The sequence below is a fragment of the Octopus bimaculoides genome, unplaced genomic scaffold, assembly GCF_001194135.2.
Source record: "Octopus bimaculoides isolate UCB-OBI-ISO-001 unplaced genomic scaffold, ASM119413v2 Scaffold_51101, whole genome shotgun sequence".
NCBI classification, from domain to species: Eukaryota; Metazoa; Mollusca; class Cephalopoda; order Octopoda; family Octopodidae; genus Octopus; species Octopus bimaculoides.
In genome coordinates, this window is record NW_026315910.1 from 161719 (window position 1) to 164793 (window position 3075).

The window sequence follows — 3075 nt, forward strand, 5'->3', positions numbered from 1 at the left end:
CATCTATCTATCTATCTATCTATCTATATATATACAAGAATAAGGGCAGAGAATCGTCAATTAATAATAGAATTAATAATTAACAATTTTGCCAAGTAGTTCAGTATGAAAAAAACCTTTATCGGTAAAACTATTTATCATTATAAATATACAGGGATTAGCAATTGAGTTGCTTCTCCAACATACTGAAAATTTAGAAATAGCAGTCAAAGAACTACTGATTCTAAACTACAAATTTTTCTCTAAACGGATGGCGATATCTATGGCACACATAGAACAAAAAACCGGAGGGAAAAGCGTAAACAAAACAAGTCTTTAGTTAATTGGATACGAATCGTTTCATGGTTAAGCGAATGAAAATTTCACTATTCCAATCTTCAGCCCAAATATTCTGATAAATTTGAAAGTGTCTCTAAAAAAAAATTCACGGTAATTTTTGGCCATGCGACACCAAAAATCAACGATAAGAAAGGCACTTACGAATTCATCGGCCAGTGAGTTCAGGCACCTCACCTCAAAGAAATCTATATATATATTTATGTGAACATCCTGGTTTTATGTTTGCAAGACTTACCTCCTCTTTGCTTCTCGTTTCAGAAATCTACCGAAAACATGGCCAGTGTGTCTTCGATAACGCTGTCCATTTCATACAAAGGAGTGAAATTTATTGACGCTGAATCCAAAGTGAGTCTCTCGTCTTTCGTTTGCTTCCGCATCTCTGTCCCGTCTTCCTGTCTCTGCTCCCCCCCCCTTGTTGGTATGCGAGGAAAAGGGTATGTGGGCGTATGTGCATATGTGTGCATGTATATGTATGTTTATGAGTATATGTGTGTGTATGTATGTGTATATATGGGAGAGTATATGTATGTGTGTATGTATATATATATCTGTATGTGTGTTTATATGTGTGTATATGTGTGTGTACGTGTATATATATGTGTGTGTGTGAGTATAGGTGTATATCTATATATATGCGTGTATATATGTGTGTGTATATATATGTGTGTGTATATATGTATGTGTATATGTATATATTTGTGTGTATATATATGTCTGTATAAGTATATATATATGTGTGTGTGTGTATATATGTGTATATTTGTGTGTGTGTATATATGTTTGTGTGTGTGTATATATATATATGTGTGTGTGTATAGATAAATGTATATGTACGTATAACCCTTTATTATTCAAATCACCCTGTTAAATATAATTCCTATTTATTCCCATTGTCTTGAATTAATCCTGGATTATCCCATAGCTCTGAGATTTCAATGACGACATCGTTGATTGTTAGAACGACATTGTAGGGTAAGTGTGAGAGGCTGGATCTGACCAGTTTAAAACATTAAAGAAGCAGAATATTTGAGCCAAATATATGACTGGTCCAAATGCCAAAGTTTCTGACATAAACTCTGTCAACTTCACTCTCTCTCGTTCTGTATTAAATAAAACTCTGTAACCTAACCAGGGGTCTCTTTCTCTCGCTTCATTTCAGCGTGTTGTGTGTGAACATGAAATCTGTAATATATTCTGTGCATGCCAAGACAGTGAAAACTTAAACTTCTTCGCGTATATCACGAAAGACAAAGAATTCGACAAGCATTATTGTCATGTCTTCTGTGTACGTAGTACGGTAAGTCGACGTTCTTCTTATTTTTGTTTCCCATTTGTGTTGCGTGTATTTCTGTCTGTTTGTCTTTTCCTCGTCATCACCATTGTTGTCATTATCATCGTTGTTATCGTCGTGGATATATATATATATATATATATATATATATATCTTTTGCCACGTCATGTACCCAGTTATGTATCTATATGTACATGTAGATGAACGTATATACATACATGTACATATATATGCATATACTCATATATTGTTTGTATCACGACAGAACGCACGCGTTACCTTTATACAGTAAGTTTTAACTATATATATATCTACATACATACATTTATATATGTCTGCGCCTGTCTAGTCTTGTGTATATATGAATTTTAACCCCAGGTCATGACACTTAAACATGACCACCCTTCCTCTTCAGTGTATATAATTTGAATGGTCTTGTCCTTCTTATTTAAGACATGAAAACGCAAGCTCACAGAGGTAGTGACTGTTATTTTTAGCAGGCTGGTCTACCAGACAGTGCTTGCTGCTTGTGATGGTGTGTGTGCATGTGTCTCTGGTCTGTGTGTAAATGTGTGCGTGCATATATATATATGTGTGTGTGTGTGTGAGTGTGTGTGTGTGTGTATATATTAGCATGTGAATGTGTGTGTGGTATATATATATGTGTGTGTGTATGCAATTATGTGTATCATTTTACATGTGTTTATATACGTCTACATATGTATATATATATACATTTGTGTGTGTGCTATACACATACATCTATATATATACATATGTGTGTGTGTGTGTGTGTGCATATGTGTATGTATATGTGTGTGTGTATATGTCACTATGTATGTATATATGCTTGATTTTCTGTTGTATGTTTGGGTGTATTTTAAATGTGTGTATATATATATATATATATATATATATATATATACAATATGCAGTTTGTGTATGTCTGCATGTGTTTGTGTGTGTGTATGTATACATGTATGTATATATATATGTGTGTGTATTTTAAATGTGTGTATATGTGTGTGTGTGTGTGTGTGTGTATATATATATATATATACATGTGTGTATATATATATATATATATATATATATATATATATATATATATATATATATATATATATATACACACAGTTTGCAGTTTGTGTGCATGTGCATTGCATAGGCGAAGACAATGGAATCTGTTTAATGCCCAGATAGACGTAGGCAGTGGTGGTGTGTGGGGTGGGGTGACTCGTTCTACTTATCCCAGATACGACTGGGAGTCTAACGAAGTAACATGATGACGACCACTACTACTACTACTACTACCACCACTACCACCACTACTACTACTACTACTACTGCTGCTGCTGCTGCTGCTACTACCACCACCATTACCACTGCCACCACTACCACTACTACCACCACCACCACCACCACCACCACCACTACTACTACTG

General features: G+C 34.5%; 1 protein-coding gene across 1 annotated transcript in view; it reads left to right on the plus strand.

Moving 5' to 3' along the window:
- The window catches only part of LOC106875649 (ankyrin repeat and sterile alpha motif domain-containing protein 1B), a 53946-nt gene that overhangs the window by 30737 nt on the left and 20134 nt on the right, over positions 1-3075 (plus strand). The window contains exons 6-7 of the mRNA XM_014923889.2: positions 598-684; positions 1499-1636. Coding sequence (XP_014779375.1) covers positions 598-684; positions 1499-1636 — 225 coding nt within the window. The remainder of the gene's footprint in view (positions 1-597; positions 685-1498; positions 1637-3075) is intronic.